The following is a 26,278-nucleotide window of genomic DNA, read 5'->3' on the forward strand; positions in this document are numbered from 1 at the left end:
GTATCAGGTGGCCAAAGTATTGGAGCTTCAGCTTTAGCATCAGTCCTTTCAGTGAATATTCAGGACTGATTTCCTTTAGGATGGACTGGTTGGATCTCCTTGCAGTCCAAGGGACTCTCAAGAGTCTTCTCCAACACCACAGTTCAAAAGTATCAATTCTTTGGCACTCAGCTTTCTTTATGGTCCAACTCTCACATCCATACATGACTACTGGAAAAACCATAGCTTTGACTAGACAGACCTTTGTTGGTAGAATAATGTCTCTGCTTTTTCATATGCTATCTAGGTTGGTCATAGCTGATCTTCCAAGGAGCAAAGGTCTTTTAACTTCATGGGTGCAGTCACCATCTGCAGTGATTTTGGAGTTCCCCAAAGTAAAGTGTCTCACGGTTTCCATTGTTTCCCCATCTATTTGCCATGCATTGAGGGGACTAGATGCCATGATCTTAGTTTTTTGAATGTTGAGTTTTGAGCCAACTTTTTCACTCTCTTCTTTCACTTTCTTCAAGAGGCTCTTTAGTTCCTCGTGTTTTATGCAGCAATGTAAAATCAGAGCTCTATTGTTCTTCTGTAGTTCATAACATCCATTCAGATTGGATTATAGAACAAATTACAACTGACTGTAAAGCTAGTCTGAGATAGTTCACGTTGGAATATACCTTATCCACAAATGCCTTCTCTCATCTAAAGACCTGAATTGATGGGTTAAAGAAGACTGAGCAGGAAGATAGAAGTAGTACAAGCACGAGATCAGAACCAAGTTATTTGGGTATGCAAAAGTAAAAGCAGGAGCTTTGAATGGTCAATCCAACAGTTCAAATTAACTTTCATAGTTCTTACCTATGTGTATGTCTATGCTCAGTCATTTCAGTCATGTATGACTTTTTGCAACCTATGGACTAGAGCCTGCCAAGGTCCTCTGTCCATGGGATTCTCCAGGCAACAATTCTGGAGTGGGTTGCCATGGCCTCCTCTGGGGGCATCTTCCTGACCCAGGAATTGAACCCACGTCTCTGGTATCTCCTGCATTGCAGGCAGGGTGTTTAACCACTAAACCACCTGGGAGGCCCCATGTGTGTATCTGAAGAGTTATAAATGCTGATACCCTATCATTGGGCCAAGAGCCACTCCTAGATACTGAGACACCAAGAAACATACTGCGTCTTTACTATTAGCTGCAGGAACATCTCAGAAATTATGGCCTCATTGCTTTTACTTAGTATAAAGTTGCCAAGTAAGGGGAAGAAGGAGGAGGAACAGAAATCCACTCCAGTGTTCTCGCCTGGAAAATCCCATGGACAGAGGAGCCTGGTGGCCTTCAGTCCATGGAGTAGCAAAGAGTTGTGACTGAACATGAGTACAAGGGAAAGAAAACTCATTTTATTTATTCTTACTATTTCTCCTGTATTACATCATATTACATTGCATTTCAGTTTCTTGAAATAGAGTAGGAAAACAAAACAAAACAAAAAAGGGGGAAATTCTATAAATCAACATTTTCCATGACAAGAAGTTGAGTGAAAAAATAAGCCACAAATAAGGAAAAGATATTCTTGAGATGCTTTTTCAACCTGCCTCCATTTTAAATAACATTTCACAGTAATCCTTGAGAGTTTGGCCAATGACTCCCCAAAATCTCTGAAAAGAGCGGTTCCCAAACTCCTTAGATGAACCATTGTTTGTTTTCTGTTAATTCATGATTCAGTTCAGTTCAGTCACTCTGTCCTGTCCAACTCTTTGCAAACCCATGGACTGCAGCATGCCAGGCCTCCCTGTCCATCACCAACTCCCGGAATTTACCCAAACTGATGTCCATTGAGTCGGTGATGCCATCCAACCATCTCATCCTCTGTCATCCCCTTCTCCTCCCACCTTCAATCTTTCCCAGCATCAGGGACTTTTCAAATGAGTCAGCTCTTGGCATCAGGTGGCCAAAGTATTGGAATTTCATTTTCATTGTAATTCATGATTACAATGTCATTTTCTTTAATTACTATTTTGCTTCTTTGCTTGGATAACAAGAAATCATGACTACCTCTTAAAAATTCCCGATCAATCATGTGAATTAACATTTACTTTTCTAACTGAGTTATTATGCTCCTAAATTAAAATCTTCAAAATCTGAAAGTGTCATAATTTTACATCTCACATTAAAATGTGCAATATGGAGGGATCACACAGATAGGCTTTAAAACAACCTATCTGCACACTACATGGGCAATAGAGACATATTTCTATAACTAAATTCAGAGAAGAGCTTATTACAATATATAACAAATAAATTTTATCAACTAACATCTCAAAAACAAATTCAGCATTAGACTTCCATGGCTAGTATGCCATTTGCTCAGATTTCCTTTCTATTACCTAAGAATGTATTGTTGAGCCCTAGGCTAGACTTTCCCAGTTATTTTTCCTTTATATTATTCCCTCTGTTATATGCATGTATCAGTTCAGTTCAGTAGCTCAGTAGTATCCAACTCTTTGTGACCCTATGGACTGCAATATGACAGGCTTCCCTGTCCATCACCAAATCCTAAGGCTTGCTCAAACTCATGTCCATCGAGTCAGTGATGCCATCCAACCATCTCATTCTCTGTCATCCCCTTCTCCTCCTGCCTTCAATCTTTCCCAGCATCAAGGTCTTTTCCAACAGTTCTTCGCATCAAGTGGCCAAAGTATTGGAGTTTCAGCTTCAGCATTGGTCCTTACAATAAATATTCAATGAATATTCCTTTAGGATTGACTAGTTTGATGTCCTTGCAGTCCAAGGGCCCTCAAGAGTCTTCTCCAACACCACAGTTCAAAAGCATCAGTTCTTCAGTGCTCAGCTTTCTTTATGGTCCACCACTCACATCCATTTTTGACTACTGCAAAAACCATAGCTTTGACTAGATGGACCTTTGCTGGCAAAGTAATATATATGGCAAGAGATTTTGAGTAGCAGTATCATTTAACATCTCAGCTGTCTCATTGCTTGTTTATTTATACCTCTAAGAGTTCTCTAGACTTCCTCAAGTTAAGGCCTTCTTCTGATCACCCTCTTCAAGGCCCCCTTTACTTCCTTGTTCCTCAGAGTATAGATCAGTGGATTTAGCACAGGAGTGACCACACTGTACATAATGGCAACAGTCCGGTCCTGGTCCATGGAGCTACCCGAGGCAGGACGAATGTAAATGAAAAAAACAGGGCCAAATAAAAGAACAACCAACATGAAGTGGGAGGCACAAGTAGACAGTGCTTTACGAAGCATTCTGCAAGAATGAGTCTTGAAGAAAAGATAGATAATAATATAGAAATAGGAGAGAAGAATTAGAAAGAATGAGCCCATGGCAATGGTCTCTGTGACAGTATGAAGTAGCCACTCATTGAGGTCAGTGTTCCCACAGGCCAACTCCAGCAATGGCTTAACATCACAGAAGAAATGATGGATGTGGTTGGAACCACAGAAGTTTAAACGAGATGTCATTACTGAGTGCAGTAGGGCATGGAAAAAACCAATGATCCAGACAGTGGCAGCCATCTGGGTACAGACCTGATGATTCATGATAACAGTGTAATGAAGTGGTTTGCAGATAGCCACAAAGCGGTCAAAACCCATCACGGCCAGCAACATGACCTCTGTGCTGCCTAGGAAGTGGAAGAAATGAAGCTGGCTTATGCATCCCAAGAAAGAAATTGCTTTGTGTATAGAGAGGAAGTTCTCCAGCATCTTTGGCAGAGTCACCGTGGAGTAGCAGATATCTAGACATGACAGGTTTCCCAGGAAAAAATACATAGGAGAATGGAGTCTTGGATCAGAGATGACAACCATCAGGATGGCTGCATTCCCAGCCACATTGACAATGTAAGTTGCAAGGAAAATCACAAAGAGAACAGGCTGCAGTACTTGGATGTCTGTCACTCCCAGGAGGAGAAATTCAGTGACTGAGGTTTGATTCAGCATCACTTGAAAGAAAAGACAAATAACATATGGAATGCGATCTCTGATGGAAACAGAGTCCCACAGCTGAGGATTTTCCCATCTAGACAATAATATTTTGAGGAATTGCTATTTAAATAAGGTCACGTGTTGGTTATGGACTGTTACTCAAACTTTTTAAGAATTAGATTTATCATTAATATTTTTCTTTCTTCCAGGAAAGAAAAATGCCAGACTTTCTTAGCCAGACTATCATCTTCTCTGATACAAGTTGCCTTTTATCATCCTAAATCAACTCCAAAAGCAGGTAAATTTTAAGCACTCCACCACAGTGCTATGTCTTGACCTAGGAAGAAACCATCTGAAGTTTTTACTTAAGAAAAATAGACAGTGAGAGAATAATAAGAGCTATAAGGAAATCTGAATCGAGATGCAGACATTGGAGCACTTCCTATAAAAAGGAATCATTCAAAGTTTGGGAAATCTATGAAAGGAGAAAGATTTGATATGACTAGAATAAAAAAGTGAATCAACTAGGGAACATTTCCAGAGATCCCCAGGGATTATCACTTTTGTAGCTAGAGAAAATTTTGAGAAATTATCTAACCTTTATTACATCTTTGTTGCAGCCTGGCAGGGCAGAGATCAGAACCTGCCCCATGGCAGGAGGGTGCGGCAAACTGCGCCCCTGAGATTGTCCTAGTAAGCATGCCTGATGGACATATGTGGAGCTGGCCGTGCTCTCTGCTCGGCTTCACTGGTTGCCCCTGTGTCCGTCCTCATGGAAACCAAGCAAGATGTTCCTGATTAACAGCAGAGCCTTAATTTTACTTCCTCTTGATGGTGTGCTGATCAAACTCCCCAGTATAGCTTTATCCCATTGATCTCATGTGACTTGTGCCAATAAAAGTGAGGGCTGAAAGGAGCCATCTTGTCTTCCTGCCATGGAGAGCAGGAGGGCCCCCTGACTCCCCACTTGCCAAATATATGCATCTGTTTTTTCATTATGTGCCCCCCCCACCCCCGGGTTTCAGGTCTTTCTCACCTGCTATGCTGGACGCTGCACATCTTTTTTGTAAAGATGGCTTCAGGAATTCAGAGTAGCCTTCCTTGATAGCCATGTATATTTTGTATACTGTTAAACTTTATCACTCCTGATCAAGATACACATATGTCAAACATCGTTTTTGATTCTCTGCTTGCAAAAGAAAATTATATAAAAAAAATTCCCTTGGGGGAAAAATCTTTTCCTAACATTTAAAGAAAATAACAATGAGATTTTCTGTACCAAATATTTATTTCACTGCATCTTGAATATTTATCAATTACATATTTACTTTGGAGACTATCTAGAGATATGGCAATAAAAATGTAGGCAACAAAGAGTCTTCATAATCCACAAAGACAAGGTTCATGGTAAGATAGGCAACAGGTCTAAACAAGAAGACAGAGGATATGGGCAACTCCCCAGCCTGTCTCCTGGTTCATTCTCCTACCTGATTGAGTGTTCAAATTCACAGCTAAGAAGGCTTATCAGATTGACACTTCTGAAAAGTAAATAGTAGAAAAATTTTTGAAAAATAAAGAGTAGAAAAATATTTGATGTGATAGTTTATACTGGAATTACAGCATAGGCTCTTCATCTTCTGAAATCTCTTCTTTCTGAAATTCTGCCTGTCTTTTATGATCCACAGATCTTGAGATATTCAAAGCCTGAGAGAGAGTGTCCCTGGGGTTTGGGAGGATTATTGAAAGAATAAACAAGTTACCTTTCTATACCTGCAATATAAGAGAATTCTCTTTGGGGAATTTCGATCTTGAGTTCCATTTTTTTCCTTATTTTCCTTCCTTACTCTGTTTCTTTCTTAGTTTCATAACCACAGACAGTACAGTTCTCAAAGGCCTCAGGATTTCTTTAATTACCTTTCATTTCCTGGGACAGAGATTTGGATACACTTTCTCATGTTGAGGACTTCCATGGAAAAATGGAAGGAAATCGGGCAATGACCGTTAAGGAATGAGGGCCAGTCAGATCCCATTGATCCATACAGAAAATTGATTATCATTAAAATATTATACTCATTTATTCCTGTGATTCTATGGAAAACAAAAAAGAGGACTAGGAAGAAGTAGTATTGCTTTTGTGCCTTCCATCTGACTCTTCACTGCTGGTAGTAACATTTAAATATTTTCTTTAATTTTGGGATCCCAAAAGCTCAAATTTATATCTAGGAGACTGAGGCTGGTCTCTCCAATGTGTATCTTCACTTATTGCTGTACCCTTTAGGTAACAATATTCTTTCTGCTTCATCCAAGGAATACCTATATGCAATGTGACATGGATCCAAGCATCCTAATTATTGTTGTAAATACCATGTACTTTGTCCATCTATCACAGTTCACTTTTGTTGCATTGCAGTTCATTATATATTCATCACAATAATTGCTTCTTATAGTATTCCATGAATATAATATAAATAAATAATTATTGTGTGCTCATTGTTTAAGTTATTGTTCTGTTTTCACATGTTTGTATTTCTGTCCTTCCTTGACAATCTCTACATCTTTAAAGGGATGCCAAAATTGCTGGAAGACTCCGTCTCTACTCACAAAGCAATTTCCTTCTTCAGATGCATAAGCCAGCTTCATTTCTTCTACTCCCCAGTGGCATGGGGACTTCAGGTAGCTGGCAAAGAGCGAGCTATAGAAGAGGATGAGCATGGAGAGGTGGGAGGTGCATGTGGTCAGGGCTTTCTTTTTCCTCTGTGCTGATGGCACCCAAGCTACAGCAAGGAATATATGGGCATAACAGCTTATGATGCAGAAGAGAGGGCTGATTCCTCAGAGTCCTGTCAGAACCATCATCAGGTCCTCAATGAGGTGGGCATCAGAGCAGGAAAGCCTTAAGAGAGGTTTAAAATCACACACAAAAAATGAGGCATCCCTAGTTAGTACAGAATGATAGATTAGCATCAAGGTTTGGGTCAAAGAGTCGAAGTGGGACACTCCCCATGACCCACCCACCAGCAGCCCACATCTGCAAGGAGTCATTAGGAGTGTATAGTGCAGAGGATGGCAGATGGCAGCGTAGTGGTTGATAGCCATGGAAGTCAAAAGCAGGTTGTCCATATCAGCAAACTTCATAGAAATATAATTGGGCCTGACAGAGAGAGAGATTGATCTCTACCACATGGATTGCTGCTCAGTGTTATGTGGTAGCCTGAATGGGAGGACAGTTTGGGGAAGAATGAATACAGATATTGGTATGGCTGAGTCCCTTTGCTGTCTACTTGAAACCTACGTAACATTGTCAATCGGCTATACTCCAATAAAAATAAAACTTAAAAAAAAATAAAAGTCCCTTATGATCCGGCAATCCCACTGCTGGGCATACACACTGAGGAAACCAGAAGGGAAAGAGACACATGTACCCCAATGTTCATCGCAGCACTGTTTATAATAGCCAGGACATGGAAGCAACCTATATGCCCATCAGCAGATGAATGGATAAGAAAGCTGTGGTACATATACACAATGGAGTATTACTCAGTCATTAAAAAGAATACATTTGAATCAGTTCTAATGAGATGGATGAAACTGGAACCTATTATACAGAGTGAAGTAAGCCAGAAAGAAAAACACCAATACAGTATACTAACGCATATATATGGAATTTAGAAAGATGGTAACAATAACCCTGTGTATGAGACAGCAAAAGAGACACCGATGTATAGATCAGTCTTATGGACTCTGTGGGAGAGGGAGAGGGTGGGGAGATTTAGGAGAATAGCATTGAAACATGTATAATATCATGTATGAAACGAGTCGCCAGTCCAGGTTCAATGCACGGTACTGGATGCTTGGGGCTGGTGCACTGGGACGACCCAGAGGGAGGGTAGGGGAGGGAGGAGGGAGGAGGGTTCAGGATGGGGAACGCGGGTATACCTGTGGTGGATTCATTTCGATATTTGGCAAAACTAATACAATATTGTAAAGTTTAAAAATAAAATAAAATAAAAAAAAATGAAAGTGTCTCTTTTGCTGTCTCGCATGCAGGGTTGTCGTTACCATCTTTCTAAATTCCATATATATGCATTAGTATACTTTATTGGTGTTTTTCTTTCTGGCTTACTTCACTCTGTATAATAGGCTCCAGTTTCATCCACCTCATTAGAACTGATTCAAATGTATTCTTTTTAATGGCTGAGTAATACTCCACTGTGTATATGTACCACTGCTTTCTTATCCATTCATCTGCTGATGGACATCTAGGTTGCTTCCATTTCCTGGCTATTATAAACAGTGCTACGATGAACACTGGGGTACACCTGTCTCTTTCAATTCTGGTTTCCTCAGTGTGTATGCCCAGCAGTGGAATTGCTGGGTCATAAGGCAGTTCTATTTCCAGTTTTTTAAGGAATCTCCACACTGTTCTCCATAGTGGCTGTACTAGTTTGCATTCCCACCAACAGTGTAAGAGGGTTCCCTTTTCTCCACACCCTCTCCAGCATTTATTGCTAATAGACTTTTGGATCGCAGCCATTCTGACTGACATGAAATGGTACCTCATAGTGGTTTTGATTTGCATTTCTGTGATAATGAGTGATGTTGAGCATCTTTTCATGTGTTTGTTAGCCATCTGTATGTCTTCTTTGGAGAAATGTCTATTTAGTTCTTTGGCCCATTTTTTGATTGGGTCATTTATTTTTCTGGAGTTGAGCTGTAGTTGTATAGAACAGTCTTTTGGACTCTGTGGGAGAGGGAGAGGGTGAGATGATTTGGGAGAATGGCATTAAAACATGTATAATATCATACATGAAACGAGTCGCCAGTCCAGGTTCGATGCACGATACTGGATACTTGGGGCTGGTGCACTGGGACGACCCAGAGGGATGGTATGGGGAGGGAGGAGGGAGTAGGGCTCAGGATGGGGAACACATGTATACCTGTGGCGGATTCATTTTGATATATGGCAAAACCAAAACAATATTGTAAAGTTAAAAAATAAAATAAAATTAAAACATGTGGTCAATCAAAAGAAAAAAAAAAGAATGGCTAAAGAGAATAGAGATAATGACTGTTGGTAAGGATATGGAGAAAAGAGAACCTATGTTCACTAGCTTGGGGAATGTGAATTGGTATAGACACTATTGAAAACATCATGAATATTTCTCAAAAGATTAAAAATGGAAGTGCCAAAAAAAAAAAGTTTACTCTTGACATTTTATTTCAGTTTTATGAAATGATGATTGACTGTCAAATTATTTCCAAGATTCTTTAATTCACAATGAACAGATCAATTTTCCTGACTTCCAAAAAGAAAATTAACCTGATTTAATGAAAATGCTAGCCAATCTCCACAATAATAAAAAGTGCATTCAAATGTTAAAAAAAAGAAAGAAAGAAAGAAAGGACTCTTGTTCTTTTTAAAAAAAAAAAACAAAACTTAATTTTTCTGTTTATTTATTTATTAGTGGCTATGCCATAGCAATGGCAACCCACTCCAGTACTCTTGCCTGGAAAATCCCATGGACAGAGGAGCCTGATAGGCTGCCGTCCATGGGATCGCTAAGAGTCAGACACGACTGAGTGATTTCACTTTCATTTTTCACTTTCATGCATTGGAGCAGGAAATGGCAACCCACTCCAGTGTTCTTGCCTGGAGAATCCCAGGGACAGCAGGGCCTGGTGGGCTGCTGTCTATGGGGTCGCACAGAGTCGGACACGACTGAAGCAACTTAGCAGCAGCAGCAGCAGCAGCATGCTGTGCGGCATGCAGGATCTTAGTTCCCCGACCAGGGATCAAACTTGTGACCCCTGCACTGGGAACATGGAGTCTTAATTACTGGACTTCCAGGGAGGTCTCAGGACTTTTGGACTTTTTAATTTTTTTGAATATAGAATATTTTATATTATTTTTAAATTAATTTATTTTAATTGGAGGATATTACTTTACAATATTTGAGATTTTTGCCATATATCAACATGAATCGGCCACAGGTATACATGTAAAAAAAAAATAAAATAAAAAATAAAAGTGAAAGTTGCTCAGTCGTGTCTTACTCTTTGCGACCCCATGGACTATATAGTCCATGGAATTCTCCAGGCCATAATACTGGAGTGGGTAGCCTTTCCCTTCTCCAGGGGATCTTCCCCAACCCAGAGACTGAACCCTGGTCTCCCGCATTGTGGGCAGATTGTTTACCAGCTGAGCCACAAGTGAAGCCTGAGAATATTGGAGTGGGTAGCCTATCCCTTCTCCAGTACATTTTCCCAACAATGGGGTAAAACCAGGGTCTCCTGCATTGCAGGCACATTCTTTACCAACTAGCTATGAGGGAAGCCTAAAATAATAATAATAATAAATGGAAATAAATAAAAAGAAAAAAGAAAGGTAATATAATAATATAATTCTCTGTGCTACACAATGTATCCTTGTTGCTTATCCATTAAAAAAGAAAAGAGATAAGCAACCAGGATACATTGTATAGCAGATGGAATTATAGTGATTATTCTGTAATAACTTTTAATGGAGCATGATCTGTAAAATTAATGAATGACTATGCTGTACACTTGATAGTAGGATAATATTGTAAATAAACCATAATTCAATTTAAAAAAGATAAAAGAAACTAAACTTGCTAAGAAACTAGATCTCAATTGTTCCCACAGTTACTCATTAGAGAAAAACCTGGAGAAATTTTTCTTGAGAAAATTTCCTATAGATAGGGTTGAGGAATAAAATCAACAATTAAGCAGAAGCCGAATATTGATTTGGAAATGAAATTAGAAAGATTACTTAAAACTTGACAATTTCTGCCTCATTACTGCCCTGTCTCCTTAAGTAAGAATAGTTGGAAGAGACTGACATACAGGCATAAACTGTTATATATGTCCTTTTATTTTGATTGTTCTGAGAATTTCTGTCATGAAAATGTATCGCAGTTGATCAAATTATTTTCATACATCTATAAAGTCATCTCAGTTGAGACCTGTAACACCATTAAACAGAGTCAGTGCTTCCCTGCTGTACTCTTCCCAATTTCTGGATCACAGAATAATGCGGTTGAATTAAATAAGTGCTTAACCTTCTCTGTTTAGGGTGACAGTGTATCATGCAGCTATAGGTAATCATGTGCTCCTCTATAGTTTACAGCCTCCATGTAGGTTGGCTTATGTCAAAAATTTTGTTCAACAGAAATTCTGAGACAGTCCAGAGTGTAAGATATCTTGCCCCCACATACAGTCTTTTATTAACAAAACTGAAATTAAGAGGCCAAAGAAGGTAGAATTGGAAGATAGAAGAAACATGTGAGTAAGATCAGAACCAAATTCTTTAGATTTACAAAAGTGAATGTAAACAATTTGAATAGTCTATCAGCTCAAAATATTCTTTTACAGTCTTACTTGTCTGTATCTCTATTCAATGTTTTTTAATTGGCTGTGCTCCCTGGCTTTGTGGTATCTTAGTTTCCTAACCAGGGATTGAACCTGGACCCTCGAGAAAGAAAGTGCAGACTCTTCACCACTGAACTGCCACAGCATTCTTTATCTCTAAATAGTTTTAAGTGCTGGCCCCCACCATGGTTTCAGGTCCAGTGGTATTTCTAGGACCTTAGAAAGTGAGGAACATAGTAATTCTTGTGAATTAGCTCCAAAAATACTTCTGCAATTACTATTTAATAGTTTTCACTTGGTATAAGTTTGGTGACAGAAAAGAAAAACAAGACAAAAACTTTTTATGAATTCTTCATATTTCATTGGAGGAGGCAATGGCAACCCACTCCAGTACTCTTGCCTGGAAAATCCCATGGATGGCAGAGCCTGGTAGGCTGAGGTCCTTGGGGTCCCTAAGAGTTGGACACGACGGAGCGGCTTCATTTTCCCTTTTCACTTTCATGCCCTGGAGAAGGAAATGGAAACCCACTTCAGTGCTCTTGCCTGGAGAATCCCAGGGATGGGGGAGTGTGGTTGGCTACTGTCTATGGGGTCGCACAGAGTCAGACACGACTGAAGCGACTTAGCAGCAACAGCAGCATATTTCATTGGTATTACATCATAATATATCATGTTACAGTCTGTGAAAATAAGTATAGAAATAAAAAAACTAAGTAAAAAGGAAGAATTTTGAAACTCAATTTTCCATGGCCAGAAATTGAGGGGAAAATAACATAATAATGAACTAGAAAGATATTCCTGAGATTTTTTCAAGCTGACTCCACTTTGAACAATATTTTACAGTGATCTTTGACAGGTTATTCAATTGAATTATTAAATATCTTTGGAGTCAGAGTTCACAAAACTCTTTAGCTAAACCATTAGTTACACTACCTGTATTAATTAGAACTCAGACTACTGTTTATTTTAATAACTTGCCTCTCTGCTTAGAGAAAAAGAAATCATGACATGCTGCTTAAAAATGTCCTTTAATTCATATGTGAGTTTACGTTTTCTTTCTTGTGGAGTCCATGGCCCTAAATTAAAATCCTTAAAGTATAGCAGTTTAAGAAAACAGTTTAATTTAAAGTGTAATAATTTTTAAAAATTATTTTATTTTTTGGCTGTGCCATGCAACATGTGGGATCTTAGTTTCCTGATTAGGGACTGAACCTGTATCTTCTGCACTGGGAGCTTGGAGTCTTAACCACTGGGCCACCAGAGAAGTCCCTGAAACAGTATAATTTTATTATTTACACTATGATATGTTAACTTGCAGGGAACACATAGGTAAACATACTTAAGTACTATCCAACTATACGACATATGAGTAATTGAGGCAAATTTCTGTATCTGATTTTATTCAAGAACACAAAAAATAGATAACAAATCATTTTTATCAACTGATATCTCCAAAACAAATTCAACAATCGAATTCAATGAGCAGTATCCCATTTATTCAAGTTTTTCTTATATTATATAGGAATGCATTGTTTAACATGACTTACTGGATTTTCCATTTATTATTCTTTTAGACAGTTCCTTTTGTTTCACAGATAGTAAACACTCTGCAAAGCAGAATAATTCCATATCTCCAGTTTCTCATTGCCTGTTAATTTATGCCTGAGAAGAGTTCTCTAGACTTCTTCAAGTCATTGACTCCTTGAAATCACCCTCCTCAAGGCCCTCTTTACTTCCTTGTTCCTCAAAGTATAGATCAGTGGATTTAGCACAGGAGTGACCCCATTGTACATAAGGGCACTGATCTGATCCTGGTCCATGGAGCTACTTGAGGCAGGATGAATGTAAACAAAAACACCAGGGACGTGGAAAAGAACAACTACCACGAAGTGGGAGGCACACGTAGACAGTGCTTTACGAAGCATTCTGCAAGAATGGGTCTTGAAGAAAAGATAGATAATAATATAGAAATAGGACAGGAATGTTAGAAAGCATGCACCTGTGGCAATTGTACCTGTGACATTATTGACCAGCCACCAGTTGAGCTCAGTGTTCCCACAGGCCAACTTGAGCAATGGCTTAACATCACAGAAGAAGTGATTAATCTGGTTGGAATCACAGAAGTTTAAGCGTGAGGTCATTACTGAGTGCAGCAGGGCATGGAAAAAACCAATGATCCAGACAGTGACAGCCATCTGGATACAGACTTGATGATTCATGATAAGAGTATAATGAAGTGGTTTGCAGATGGCCACAAAGCGGTCAAAGCCCATCACGGCCAGCAACATGGCCTCTGTGCTGCCCATGAAGTGAAAGAAATGAAGCTGGCTTATGCAGCCCAAGAAAGAAATTGCTTTGTGTGTAGAGAGGAAGTTCTCCAGCATCTTTGGCAGACTCACTGTGGAGAAGCAGATATCTATACATGCCAGGTTTCCCAGGAAAAAATACATAGGAGAATGGAGTCTTGGATCAGAGGTGACAACCATCAGGATGGCTCCATTCCCAGCCACATTGACAATGTAAATTGCAAGGAAAAGCACAAAGAGAACAGGCTGCAGTACTTGGATGTCTGTCACTGGCAGGAGGAGAAATTCAGTGACCGATGTTCGATTCAGCATCACTTGAAAGAAAAGACAAAATAACATGGAATGTGATCTCTGATGGGGACCGGAGTCCTCCTGCTGAGAATTTTCTCACCCAGACAATAATATTTTGAGAGAGAGCACTGCTATTTAAATACTCCCAGCATCACAGGTTGTACAATATTTGGACCACTAGATTATTAAATATTGAAGTTACATGGTGTTTGTGGACTGTTACTCAAACACTTTTTAAAAATTAGATTTATCAATATTTTTCTTTCTTCCAGGGATTCAGAGCATGTTGCCAGCCTACCCTCTTCTCTAATAACACTTGTGTTTTATCATCCTAAGATCTAACAGAGAGTCAATTTTTAAATAGTCCACTACGCTGCTTTTTCTTAACAAAGTAAGAACTCATTTGACTTACTTAAGATAAATAAACAAAGACAGAACAGTAAGAGCTCTAAGGAAACTGAAATAGAGATGCAAACTATGGAATGCTTTCTGTAAAAAGGAAACATTTTAAGTTTGGGAAATCCTTGAAAGGAAAAGAAAAAGATTTGATGTGACTAGAATTAAAAAGTGGATTCAGTAGGGAACATTTCTAGCAATCCCATGGGATTCTCACCCTTATAGCTAGAAAAAATTTTGAGTAAATATCTAACCATTACTTCAGCTTTATTGAAGGCTGGCTTCCAGGTATTCAGAGTAGCTTTCCTTGATAACCATGTATGGTTTTATATTATTAAACTTTATCACTCCTGCTTAAGAGATGCATGATATGCCAAATATCATTTTTGGTTCTCTCCCCTCAAAACAAAATTGTTTCAAAAATCCTTGGGGAAGAGAACCATTTCCTAACATCTAAAGATAATAGTAATCAGACTTTATGTACCAAATGATTTATTTCACTGCATCCTGAATATTTAAAGATCACATATTTACCCTGGAGAACACTTAGAGAAAGGCAATAAAAATGTAGGCAGTAAAGAGCCTTCATAATCCACAGACACAATGGGGAGTCCATCATAAGATAGGAAACTAGCCCGAAATCCTGGGCATTCAACTTCAATACTAGCAAGAAGGCAGACAATAAGTGCAACTCCCCAGCCTGTCTCCTGGCTCATTCTCCTACCTGTTTGAGTGTTCAAGTTCACCGCTAAGAAAGCTTACCAGGTTGACACTCCTGTAAAGTAAATAGTAGAAAAACATTAAGAAAAATAAAGAGTAAAAATATATTTGAAGTGACAGCTTATATTGGGACCAAGTACATAAGCTCTTCATCTTCCAAAACCTCTTCTTTCTGAAATTCTGCCTGTCTTTTATGTTCCACAGATCTTCAGACAAACCCTAAGAGAGAATATCCCAGGGGTTTGGGAGGCTCTTTCTATACCTGCAGTATGAGAGAATTCTCCTTGGGGATCTCCTATCTTGAGTTCCATTTTTGTTTTTTTCCATCATTCCTATTTTCTTTCCTTACTGTACTTCTTTCTTAGTTTAAGAATCACAGACAGTATAGGTCTCAATGACCTACGTTTTCTTTTCCCCCCCAAACTTTAAACTTTCTTTTTTTAATTGGAGTTTAGCCAATTAACAATGTTGTGGTAGTTTCACATGAAGAGTGAAGGGACTCAGGTCATACAAGTAAATGTATCCATTCTTCTCTTCCAAGTTCCCCTCGCATCCTGGCCAGCACATAACACTGAGAGAGTTCCATGTGCCATGCAATAGGTTCTTGTTGGTTATACATTTTAAATATAGCAGTGTGTACACAACCATACCAAAGCCCTTAACTATCCCTTCCCCTGGCACCCATAAGTTCATTTTCTAAGTCTGTGAGTCTTTTTCTGTCCCACAAGTAGGTTCATTTGTATCATTTCTTTGAAAGTCCACATACAGGGGATGTCATATGATACTTCTTCTCTGACTTACTTCACTTAGTACTGCACTCTCTAAAATTACTTTTCACTTCCTGGGACAGAGGGATGGATACACTTTCTCATCTTGGGGACTGCTCTGGGAGAATTCTATATAAAATGGAAGGAAATTGGGTGATGACAGTTAAGGAATGAGCGCCAGTCACATCCTATTGATCTGCACAGAAAGATGATTATCGTTTAGGTATTCTGCTGCTGCTAAGTCGCTTCAATCGTGTCCGACTCTGTGAGACCCCATAGACCGCAGCCCACCAGGCCCCGCCGTCCCTGGCATTCTCCAGGCAAGAACACTGGAGTGGGTTGCCATTTCCTCCTCCAGTGCATGAAAGTGAAAAGTAAAAGTGAAGTCGCTCAGTCGTGTCCAAATCTTAGCGACCCCATGGACTGCAGCCTACCAGGCTCCTCTGTCCATGGGATTTTCCAGGCAAGAGTACTGGAGTGGAGTGCCATTGCCTTCTCCGTTAGGTATTCTACTCATTTATTACTGTGGTTCTATGGAATAAAAAAAGAGAGGAATGAGGAGAAGCGGTAATGCTTTTGTTCCTTCTTAGTGTGACACTTCACTGTTGATGTCTTTTTTTTTTTTTTTAATTGATTTGTTTATTTTTGGCCGCACTGAGTCTTCACTGCTGTGCGCAGCCTTTCTCCAGCTGCTGTGAGCCCAGGCTACTCCCTCGTTGTGGTGCATGGGCTTCTCATTGCGGTGGCGTCTCGGGTTGCAGAGCATGGACTCTAGAGGATGCCGGCTTCAGTAGTTGTGGTTCTCAGGCTCTAGAGCTTGGGATCAAGAGTTGTGGCACACGGGATTAGCTGCTCAGCAGCATATACGATCTTCCCGGACCAGTAATCAAATCTGTGTCCCCTGCATTGGCAGGCAGATTCTTAAGCACTGGAACACCAGGATTCTCCTACTGTTGGTATTAACACTCAAATATTTTCTTTTATTTTGGTATCCCAGACCTCACACTTCTCCCTAGGAGAATGAGGCTGATATCGCCAATGTGTGTCTTCTTCACTTCTTGCTCTCTGCTTTAGTAGTAGTATTGTATCTGCTTCATCCGAGGAATATCTATATGCAATCCAACATCTATCCAGGCTTTCTAATTGCCATTACAAATGCAATGTACTTTGTCCACCTTTCAATTGTGTTTCATTTTTGCCGAAGTTCATAATATATTCATCACATTAATAATTTCTTAATTATTAATTTCATCAGCAGCTTAACAGGCTCACTGTCTCTACTCTCTATTACTAATGCCCATGCCATCAGCATCCATGCCATCGGCATCTGAAATACATTTTGGAAAGGTAAGTGTATACATATAGCTGATTCATCTGGCTGTACAGCAGACTAACACAACATTGTAAAGCAATTATACTCCAATAAAAAAAAAAGTGCATTCAGGAGAGCCACCATGGTGACTCCTTTCCAGTCTCCTTGGCTGGTTACTGCTCTTCCTCCTTATCATTCACTTTTGTGCATCTCCTCTTCTCTGTCTTCTAGTTCTGTGCTTTATATATCTATAAACAGATAACTCTCAAGTTATACTTCTAATTTCAACTTATTTTCCTAACTCTGGCTTATATATTTAACTTCCAACTAGGCAGTTCTACAGTAGCTGTCTTAACCGTTAAGATATTTTCTTTCAGCTGGCTTGATTTACATTACTGCATTGGAAACAGATACACAAATCTGTTAGACTGTCACAGTCTAACAGACACAATCACATAGACTGTCAACCTTATGCAGTCCACCAAGTGCAGAACTTGAACTCTCTATAGTCCACTTTGAAGGCTGATCCTATTACTCCATTTGCCAAATGACAGCTTCAACACTTGCCTCTGGCTACCCCAATCTCTATAAACAATGACCTTGGAATTCTCCATTCTATCCAATGATATTGGTGAGTAGATGGAAAGAGCAAAGGAGCCAGGGCCTTGGAATACACTGATGAGACCAGGTAAAAATAATGTAGTTTAGAAGCTGGGCATTATCAAGCTTTCTCTCTCTTGAACCAGAAGGATTTTGAGGAAGAAATCATTTTGGCCTTAGAGATCAGTTCCCAGAGTTACTCATTAGAGAAAAACCTGGAGGAATTGTTTCTTGAGAAAATTTCCTATAGATAGGGCTGAGGACTAAAATCAATAAACAGAAGTCTAACACTGATTTGGACATAAAATCAGAAAGATTACTTAAAACTCACAATTTCTGTTTAGTCACTGCCCTGTCTCCTTATATAAGAATAGCTCAAAGAGACGGCCATACAGTCATAACGTTAACATTATATGTGTTTTTTTTATTTTTATTGTTCTGAGAACATTTATCATACAAATACATTGAAGTTAAACAAATTATTTCATTCATCTGTTTATAAAGTCATCTCAGTTGAGACCTGAAACATTAAATAGAGTCAGTGCTTTTCTGTTGTACTTTCCCCAATTTCTGAATCACCGAATAATGCAGTTTAATTAAATAGGTGTTTACCCATCTGTGTTTAGAGCATGTCATAAAGCAATAGGTAACCATGTGCTCCTCTACAGTTTACAGTCTCTACGAAGCTTGGATTATGTCAAAAATTCCGTTCAATAGAAATTCTGTCTGAGATAGTGCAGGATGTAAGATGCCTTCTCCCACACACATTCCTTTATAAACAAAATTGGAATCAAGAGACCAAAGAAGGTAGAAGTGGAAGATGGAAGAACCATGTGAGTCAGGTTAGAACCAAATTTCTTGGGTTTACAAAAGCAAGCAGTCTGTCTGTGACCTCAAACTATCCTTTTATAGTCTTGATTTATCTGTCTGTATCTCTATTTTATTTATTTATTATTCCTATCTTTTATTTATTGACTGTGTTACCTGTTTTGTGGGATCTTAGTTTCCCAACCAGGAATTGAACCTGTGTCTTTGGCAGGGAAAATATGGAGTCCTAAACACTGGACACCAGGGAATTCTGTATCTCTAAATAGTTGTAAGCATTGGCACCCACCATGGTTTCAGATTCAGCGGCACATCTAGGAACTTAGAAAGTGAGGAACATAGTAATTCTTGTCTATTAGCCTCCAAACATACTTCAGCAATTACTATTTAATAACTTTCACTTAGTATAGCTTGGTGGCAGGTAAGGAAACAAGACAACATTTTTGATGAATTCTTTATATTTCACTGGAATTACATCATATTATATCACATTACAATCTGTGAAAATATGTATAGAATTCAAAGAACAAAATAAATGATAGGGAACGTTTTGAAACTCAATATTCATGACCAAAAATTGAGAGGAAGATAACATGCTAAAAGCTAAAAATGTATTCCTGAGATTTTTTTTAAACTGACTATACTTTTAACAATATTTTACAGTAATCTTTGACAGGTTGTCAGTTGACTTATAATACATCTTGGCAGTCAGAGTTCACAAACTCTGGATAAACCATTGGTTGCTTTACCTCTGTTAACTAGAACTGACAGCAATACTTGTTTTAATTACTTGCCTCCCCGCTTAGAGAAAAAGAAATCACGACATACTGATTAAAAATGTCCTTTCACTCCTGTGTGAGTTAATATTTACTTTTCCATTTGAGCCCATGATCCTAAATTCAAATCCTTAAAGTATAATGGCATAATAATTTTATTGTTAACATTATAATATGTTAACTTGCAGGAAACACACAGATAAACTGGCCTAAGCACTTTCCAGCTATACAGTGTATGAGTAACTGAGGCAAATTTCTGTACCTGATTTTATTTAACAGCACAAACATGACAGATCAGTTGTGTCAACCAATATCTCCCAAACAAATTCAACTTTCAGATTCCATGGAGAGTGTACAATTGTTCAAATTTCCCTTTATTACCTAGGAATGCACTGTTTAATGCAACTTACTGGGCTTTTTCATTTCTTTTTTCTTTATACTATTCCTTCTCTTTCATAGGCTTCTCAGGTGGGACTAGTGGTAAAGAACCACCTGCTAATGCAGGAGACATAAGAGATGTGAGTTCAATCCCTGAGTCTGGAAGACCCGTGGAGGAGGAAATGGCAACCCACTCCAGTATTCTTGCCTGGAGACTCCCATGGACAAAGGAGCCCAATAAGCTACAGTCCAAGGGTTGCAAAGAGTCAGACACAACTGAAACAACTTAGCACACATGCACTCTGTTTTACAAAGAGTAAACCATTTGAGAAGAGGTCTAAACTCGCTATCTCCAGTTTCTCATTACCTATTTATTTATGCCTCTGAAGAGTTCTTCAGATATCTTCAAGTCAAAGCCTCCTTCACATCACCCTCCTCAAGGCCCCTTTTACTTCCTTGTTCCTCAAAGTATAGATCAGCGGATTTAGCACAGGAGTGACCACACTGTACATAATGGCAATGATCTGATCCTGATCCACGGAGCTACTTGAAGCTGGATGAATGTAAACAAAATCAACAGGGACGAAGAAAAGAACAACTACCGAGAAATGGGAGGCACACGTAGACAGTGCATTATGAAGCATGCTGCAAGAATGGGTCTTGAAGAAAAGATAGATAATAATATAGACATAGGACAGGAATGTTAGAAAGAATGAGCCCATGGCAATGGTGCCTGTGACAGTATTGAGCAGCCACTCATTGAGCTCAATGGTCCCACAGGCCAACTCCAGCAATGGCTTAACATCACAGAAGATGTGATGGATATGGTTGGAACCACAGAAGTTTAAGTGAGAGGTCATTACTGAGTACAGCAGGGCATGGAAAAAAACAATGATCCAGACAGTGACAGCCATCTGGATACAGACTTGATGATTCATGATAAGAGTATAATGAAGTGGTTTACACATAGCCACAAAGCGGTCAAAGCCCATCATGGCCAGCAACATGGACTCTGTGCTGCCCAGGACATGGAAGAAATGAAGCTGGCTTATGCATCCTAAGAAAGAAATTGTTTTGAGGGTAGACAGGAAGTTCCCCAGCATCTTTGGCAGAGTCACTGTGGAGTAGCAGATATCCAGACATGACAGGTTTCCCAGGAAACAGTACGTAGGAGAATGCAGTCTTGAATCAGAGATGACAACCATCAGGATGGCTCCATTTCCAGCCAAGCTGACAATGTAAGTTGCAAGGAAAATCACGAAGAGAACAGGCTGCAGTTCTTGGATGTCTGTCACTCCCAGGAGGAGAAATTCAGTGACTGAGGTTTGATTCAGCATCACTTGAAAGAAAAGAGAGAATAACATATGGAACGCTATCTCTAATGGAAACCAGTGTCCCGCAGCTGAGGATTTCCCATCTAGACAATAGCATTTTGAGGTAGAGCAGTGGTGTTTTAAATAGTCTGAGTACCACAGATTATAGAATATTTGGACCACTAGATTATTAAATATTAACATTATATGCTGTTTATGGACTTTTACTCAAACACTTTTGTTTTTTATTTGACATATCTTCTCAAATATATATGTATAAATCTTTTAAAGTGAAAATCTTTTCTTTTTCCAGGGATTTAGAGCAAATTGCCAGCCTACCATCTTTTCTGATAAAGACTTGTCTTTTATCATCCTAAAATCTAACAGAGGGTAAATTATTAAGCTCTCCACCACACTACTGTCTCTTGACTTAGTACAAAATCATTTGAAGGGTATTAAACCTAAGAAAATTTGACAGTGAGGAAATAATAAGAGCTATAAAGAACTCTGAATGGAGATGTAAACATTAGAGTCCTTGCTATTAAAAGGAATCATTCAATATTTGGGAAACCCATGAAAGGAGAAGATAAAGATATGATGTGACTAGAATAAAAAAGTGCATTTAGTAGGGAACATTTCTAGAAATCCCATGAGATTATCACCTTTAAATGCAGTGAGAATTTTGAGAAATTATTTAATGTTAATACACATTTATTGAAGGTTGGCTTTAGGAATTAAGAGTAACTTTCTTTGATAGCCATGTATATATTGTATATGGTTAAACTTAATCATTCTTACTTATGATACACATATGCCGAGCATTGCTTCTGGTTCTCTACTTACAAAACAAAATTGTATCAAAAATTCACTTGTGGTAAAAAAAACTTTTTCCTAACATTTAAAGAAAAAAGCAATCAGACTTTCTGCACTAAACATTTATTTCACTGCATCCTGAATATTTATCAACTATATATTTACTTTGAAAAATATCTAGAGATATGGCAAAAAAAAATGTAGCTAGTAATAAGTCTTTATAATCCACAAACACAATATCCATCATAAGATAGGAATTCAGCTCTAAATCCTTGGCATGTAAATTTAATACAGACAGGAAGACAGAGATGGGCAACTCTCCAGCCTGTCTCCTGGTTCATTCTCCTACCTGATTGACTGTTCAAATCCACAGTTAAGAAGGCTTCTCAGGTTGACATTCCTGAAAAGTAAATAGTAGAAAAAAATTTAAATGAATAGAGTAGAAAAGTATTTAACATGATAGCTTATATTGGAATTATAGTATAAGATCTTCATCTGCCGAAACCTCTTTCTAAAATTTTGCCTGTCTTTCATGATCCACAGATCTTTAGATACACAAACCCTGTGAGAGAGTGTCCCTGGGGTTTGGGAGGATTTTTGAAAGAATAAACAAGTTACCTTTTTATACTTGCAATATAAGAAAATTCTCCTTGGAGGATTCCTATCTTGAGTTCCATTTTTTTCATTGGTCCTATTTTCTTTCCTTATTATGTTTCTTTCTCAGGTTCAGAACCATAGACAGTACAGTTTCAAGAGCCTCAGGAATTCTTAAATTACCTTTCATTTCCTGGGACAGAGAGATGGATATACTTTCTCATCTTGGGGACTTCCCTGGAAAAACTTTGTATAAAATGCTAGGAAATTGGGCGATGACAGTTAAGGAATGAGGGCCAGTCATATCCCATGGATCCATACAGAAAGATGATTATCTTTTAAATATTCTACTAATTTTTTACTGTGGTTCTATGGAAAACAAAAAAAAGAAAGAGGGAGAAGTAGTATTGCTTCTGTTCTTTCTAAATCTGACTCTTCACAGTTAGTAATACTGTTAAAATATTTTCTTTAATTTTGGGATCCCCAAAATTCATATTTCTCTCTATGAGAATGAGACTTGTCTCTCCAAAGTATCTTCACTTCTTGCTGTATCATTTGTGTTCAGTTGCTCAAGTCATGTCTGGCCCTTTAGGCCCCAATGGACCCAGCAGTCTCCTCTGTCCATGAGATTTTCCCAGCAAGAACACTGGAGTGGGTTCAGTGGGTTCACTGCAGTGGGAGTTGTCATGCCCTCCTCCAGGGGTCTCCCCAACCTAGGGCTCAAACCTGCTTTTCCTGCATTGCAGGCAGTTTCCTTACTGCTGGGCCATTGGGGAAGCCCTGCTGTATCTTTGGTGCAAAAGTAGTTGCGGTTTTTGCATTGTTGTTTGATATTGTAATGCATTCTTAAATTAGTGTTCTCAGCTGGTAAAGAATCCACCTGCAATGTGGGAGACCTGGGTTTGATCCTTGGGTTGGGAAGATACCCTGAAGAAGGGAAAGGCTACCCACTCCAACAGTCTGCTCTGGAGACTTACAAATAAATAAACATTTATCATTGGGAATTTTTGGTTGTATTCAATTTTTTTTCTATAAAAGTATTATTGATATTCAGAATTTACCTTGATACATTCTTTATGGATTGATTGCTGTGCCTAAAGACATTGATATTTTAAAAATTATTTAAAGCGAACGCACTTTACTTTTTCATTTTAACGTTTAATGTAGAAAATTTTAAACATTCAGAAAAATGCAGACAGTGGTGTAAACCCTCCTGTAGCTATCATCCTGCTTTGACATCAACATTTTGCCAATATTGTGCCAAATATCTAGATATCCTTTTTTTCTGGAATAATTTAAAGAAAGTTTTAGACATTGTGTATGTATTGTGTTATATAACCTATGCAATCATTCATTTCAAATGTAAATATTTATTATACTCTCAAATTTATGAAGACATTTTTATAAAACATATTCACCATGCCATTATGATACTTCCCACAATTATCAACACAGCACAAAAACACAAAGAAATAGAAGATTCTGAAAAATGAGGCATTAAGAAGGAAAAAATGCGTAGAACCAGTTTCCAGTCTCTTATTCATGGTGATGGTACTGGCAGTATTGATAAGGAAAGAGCTGAAGATGGTAATTTGTAACGTGATGCTAATGACAAAAAAATGATACTGACTATAATAAAGCTGATGGTGAGAATCTTCATTATTAAACCAGTGATAGCCATGGAAATGATGGTCAAAATGGTGGTAATGATGAGAACAGATGACTAAGTTTCAACACTATTAGTGTTATAAGTCAACTTTAAAGAAGAGCTCATCCAATCCACTCAAGTATTCTATTTTTAGCTAATATACCTCATTATATATATTATAATATAATATTTATGGTATTATGTATATGAGAAGGAAATGGCAACCCACTCCAGTATTCTTGCCTGGAGGATACCATAGACAGAGGAGCCTAGAGGGCTACAGTCCATGGGGTTGCAAAAGTCCTGCATGACTTAGTGACTAAACCACGACAACCTGAAGTGGGCTTCCCTAGTGGATCAGACTGCCTGCAAATGCAGGAGACCCAGATTCGATCCTTGGGTCAGGAAGATCCTCTGGAGAAGGGAATGACAACTCACTCCAGTATTCTTGCCTGGAGAATTCCATGGACAAGAGGAGACTGATGGGCTACAGTCCATGGGGTCACAAAGAGTTGGACACAACTGAGTGACTAACAATTTCACTTTGATATATTACTGATATATTTTGATATAATAATATAGATAATATATAATATATGAACCTAGAGCTAGCAGTTAAAGGGAGTTCTAACAACTAATTCTCCCAATTTCTGTTTAGTGTTCTTTATGCTATAGCATATCTATACTGTGCAATAGCCTCACTTTATCAGTGTGGTGGTGAAGACTGTGATTTTTTTCCCCCAAAACACTTGTTTCTTGGAATTATTCCTAATGCCATGAGCTTTCTATGCCCAGAACCCTTTTCAGGGAACTCTCCACATCCTTATTTCTTAGACTATAAATGAAAGGATTGAGAGTGGGGGTTACCAGGGCATACATGACAGCAGTACCCAGCTCCCCAGAGGCATGAGAAGCTGACGGGGACTTCAGGTAGGTGGCAAAGACCGAGCTGTAGAAGAGGATGACCATGGAGAGGTGGGAGCTGCATGTGGCCAGGGCTTTCTTTTTCCCCTGTGCTGATGGGACCCGAGCTACAGCAAGGAAAATATGGGCATAGGAGCTTATGATGCAGGGAAGAGGGCTGATTCTTAAGAGTCCTGTCAGAACCATCATTAGGTCCTCAATGAGGTGGGTATCAGAGCAGGAAAGTCTAAAGAGTGGTCCGAAATCACAGAAAAAGTGGGGAATCTATTGATTAGCATAGAATGGGAGCTGGGATAGCAACAGGGCATGGACAAGAGAGATAGAGTGGGGCACTCCCCAAGACCCACCCAGCAGCAGTGCACATCTGTAAGGAGTCATTAGGAGTGCATAGTGCAGGGGATGGCAGATGGCAGCGTAGTGGCTGATAGCTGCGCCCATCAAAAGCAGATTGTCCATATCAGCAAAAACTGCAAAGAAATTTAACTGGGCCAGACACTCAGAGAAGGAGATCAACTGCTGCTGGTCCACAGAGTCTCCAGCATTTAGCGGGCTGTGGTGGTAGTGAAGCAGAGGTCAACCAGGGAGAGCTGGCTGAGGAAGTACATGGGGGTGTGGAGGTGGATATCAGCACCAATAGCCAGCAGCAGTAGGGAGTTTCCTAAGAGACTCAGCAAGTAGAGGGCCAGGAAGAGACCAAAGAGGAGTTGTGGTTTGTCTGGGTCACTGGACAGTCCTGAGAGGACAAAGTCAGGGTTCTTGCTGCAGTTCATTTCAGGTCTTGATGGGTTATAAGAAAAGAATCAGCATGAAGAGGATTCACTACAGTTAGCTAGAACCTTGGATCCTTTCTCTTGGCAATGGGTTTTCCTTATACCACCAATGTGAGGAATGGATAAACAACTAAAATAGCAATGGGGAGGACAAGGGTTGTACCTCACGAAACATGGTCAAATTAAGGAGACATCAAGGTAAGAGAATGAAAGAAACCACAGAGACGTCCTGGAGTTATGAATGCGTAACGAGTTTTCTTAATAAAATTTTGTGTGATTGGTATTTAACTACTTGCTTGTGAATCTGTTTTCTTCTCAAGACCACGAATCTTTCAAGGCAGAAGTGATGTTTCAGTACTTAGCTCAGTGTCTGGCACATAGAAGGGGCTCAATAAATACTCCCACCCACACTCACAGTGACTATTCTAGTTCAAGGTTGTGACTGGCTGGAGAACTGTTATCCTCCTAACTATTTTAACATGGATCTTGCCCCACCCAATTTGTTCTCCATACTGTGGTCAGCGT

General features: G+C 39.0%; 3 protein-coding genes and 1 pseudogene across 3 annotated transcripts; all 4 read right to left on the minus strand.

Moving 5' to 3' along the window:
• Window positions 1–3,019: 3,019 nt before the first annotated feature.
• Window positions 3,020–3,946, minus strand: LOC109576958 (olfactory receptor 12D1-like). The gene has a single exon (XM_070777629.1). The coding sequence runs from the start codon at window positions 3,944–3,946 to the stop codon at window positions 3,020–3,022; it is 927 nt and encodes a 308-aa protein (XP_070633730.1).
• Window positions 3,947–13,011: 9,065 nt separating this feature from the next.
• LOC109576688 (olfactory receptor 12D1-like) lies at window positions 13,012–13,938 on the minus strand. The gene has a single exon (XM_019985335.2). It carries the CDS (start codon window positions 13,936–13,938, stop codon window positions 13,012–13,014), a length of 927 nt encoding a protein of 308 aa, XP_019840894.2.
• Window positions 13,939–20,113: 6,175 nt separating this feature from the next.
• Window positions 20,114–21,028, minus strand: LOC139178897 (olfactory receptor 12D1-like). The gene has a single exon (XM_070777703.1). The coding sequence runs from the start codon at window positions 21,026–21,028 to the stop codon at window positions 20,114–20,116; it is 915 nt and encodes a 304-aa protein (XP_070633804.1).
• Window positions 21,029–24,827: 3,799 nt separating this feature from the next.
• Window positions 24,828–25,753, minus strand: LOC109576691 (olfactory receptor 1f45-like; annotated as a pseudogene).
• Between the last annotated feature and the right edge of the window lie 525 nt (window positions 25,754–26,278).

This window comes from Bos indicus, chromosome 23 (genome assembly GCF_029378745.1).
Source record: "Bos indicus isolate NIAB-ARS_2022 breed Sahiwal x Tharparkar chromosome 23, NIAB-ARS_B.indTharparkar_mat_pri_1.0, whole genome shotgun sequence".
NCBI classification, from domain to species: Eukaryota; Metazoa; Chordata; class Mammalia; order Artiodactyla; family Bovidae; genus Bos; species Bos indicus.

Bases quoted from the DNA above. Each gene is read 5' to 3' on its own strand.
- LOC109576958 (XM_070777629.1), bottom strand. From the start codon at position 3,946: ATGCTGAATCAAACCTCAGTCACTGAATTTCTCCTCCTGGGAGTGACA.
- LOC109576688 (XM_019985335.2), bottom strand. From the start codon at position 13,938: ATGCTGAATCGAACATCGGTCACTGAATTTCTCCTCCTGCCAGTGACA.
- LOC139178897 (XM_070777703.1), bottom strand. From the start codon at position 21,028: ATGCTGAATCAAACCTCAGTCACTGAATTTCTCCTCCTGGGAGTGACA.